The sequence below is a fragment of the Psammomys obesus genome, unplaced genomic scaffold (genome assembly GCF_907164565.1).
Source record: "Psammomys obesus unplaced genomic scaffold, mPsaObe1.curated_primary_1811, whole genome shotgun sequence".
Lineage (NCBI taxonomy): Eukaryota > Metazoa > Chordata > Mammalia > Rodentia > Muridae > Psammomys > Psammomys obesus.
In genome coordinates, this window is record NW_026596079.1 from 26,124,079 (window position 1) to 26,125,568 (window position 1,490).

At 45.7% G+C, this 1,490-nt stretch overlaps 1 protein-coding gene across 1 annotated transcript in view; it reads left to right on the forward strand.

The window, feature by feature from the left end:
- Nucleotides 1–832, forward strand: part of Trps1 (transcriptional repressor GATA binding 1) — a 70,476-nt gene extending 69,644 nt beyond the window's left edge. Inside the window, exon 4 of the mRNA XM_055626682.1 lies at nt 208–832. Coding sequence (XP_055482657.1) covers nt 208–832 — 625 coding nt within the window. The remainder of the gene's footprint in view (nt 1–207) is intronic.
- The last annotated feature ends 658 nt before the right edge of the window (nt 833–1,490 follow it).

Genomic DNA, 1,490 nt, shown 5'->3' on the forward strand with positions numbered 1-1,490 from the left:
TGTGTGTGTGTGTGTGTGTGTGTGTGTGTGTGTGTGTGTGTGTGTGTTAGTGATAGCGGAAACTTTATATACTGTGTGTTTGAGAATATTGTTTTTCTTTCAACCTGCTAACATTGCATGAGAGGAGTCAGGTGCTTGAGGACTCTTTTGGCATGGAGCATTCCCTTCAGAATTCAGGCATTCCACTGACTTTTTTCCTCCTTTCAGGAGAGCACACAGCTGCTACAAATGTCGCCAGTGCAGTTTCATAGCTGCTGACACTCAGTCACTATTGGAGCACTTCAACACGGTTCACTGCCAGGAACAGGAAATCACTACCGCTAATGGCGAAGAGGAAGGCCACGCCATACCCACCATCAAAGAAGAGCCCAAAATTGACCTCAAGGTCTACAGTCTGCTAAATCCAGACTCTAAAATGGGAGAGACAGTTCCCGAGAGCATAGTCAAGAGGGAGAAACTTGACGACAAGGAAGGGCTGAAAGATAAAGTCTGGACCGAGAGTGCCACCGATGACCTTCGTGGTGTGGCTTGGAGAGGAGCTGACATCCTACGGGGCAGTCCGTCCTACACTCAAGCAAGCTTAGGGCTCTTGACACCGGTGTCCACCTCCCAAGAGCAGACGAAGACTCTGAGGGACAGCCCCAACGTTGAAGCTGCGCACCTGGCACGACCCATGTATGGCTTGGCAGTCGATACCAAGGGCTTCCTGCAAGGGGCGCCTGCTGGCGGTGAGAAGTCTGCATCCCTCACGCAGCAGTATCCTGCTTCTGGAGAAAGCAAGACCAAGGATGAATCCCAGTCGCTGTTACGGGTAGGAAGGTTTCCTTTTTAAAAATAATTTACATCTTTTGAAAGGAACATACACGTTTTATATATTTAGTTTAATGTGTTGTGTAGTGAAATCAAATGATCTGTATTGATGTAGGGATATTTTGTATGCATGGAGGCCAAAGGAGCAGAAAGTAGCTTATAGGAGCTTGTGCCTTATACACATATCCAGTCCCAGTAGGCAATTGCCTATTTGTCTTTGCTTTCAGCTCCAGTTGAATGTTGGTTAATCATTCTTGGTGATTATGCAGAACAACAAAACTGCCTTCGGAGGAGGGAGCTTTCTAATCCCATAAAGATGTTCAGCTGTATACAAATAATGATCTAACTTCAAAACTTTAAGGTTCTGTGATACAGTACTCAGGTAATAAGGGAGTTTAGGAGAGATAAAAACCACTGAGAATGTAAACTCAGTGGCAAGATGTTAATACATAAAGCAGCATTTCTTTAATTTTTATCTTAAGTTTATTTACTTTACATCCCAAGGGTGCCCCAGTTTTCTCTCCTCCTAGTCCCCCATCTCCCTCCTTTCCTCTTCTCCTCTTCCTTTATTCCCAGAAGGCAGAACGCCCCTCAACCCATATCAGCCCTCCATGTACATCAAGTCACATCAGGACTGAGCATATCCTTATCACCAAGGCCAGGCAAGGAAGTCCGAAAGC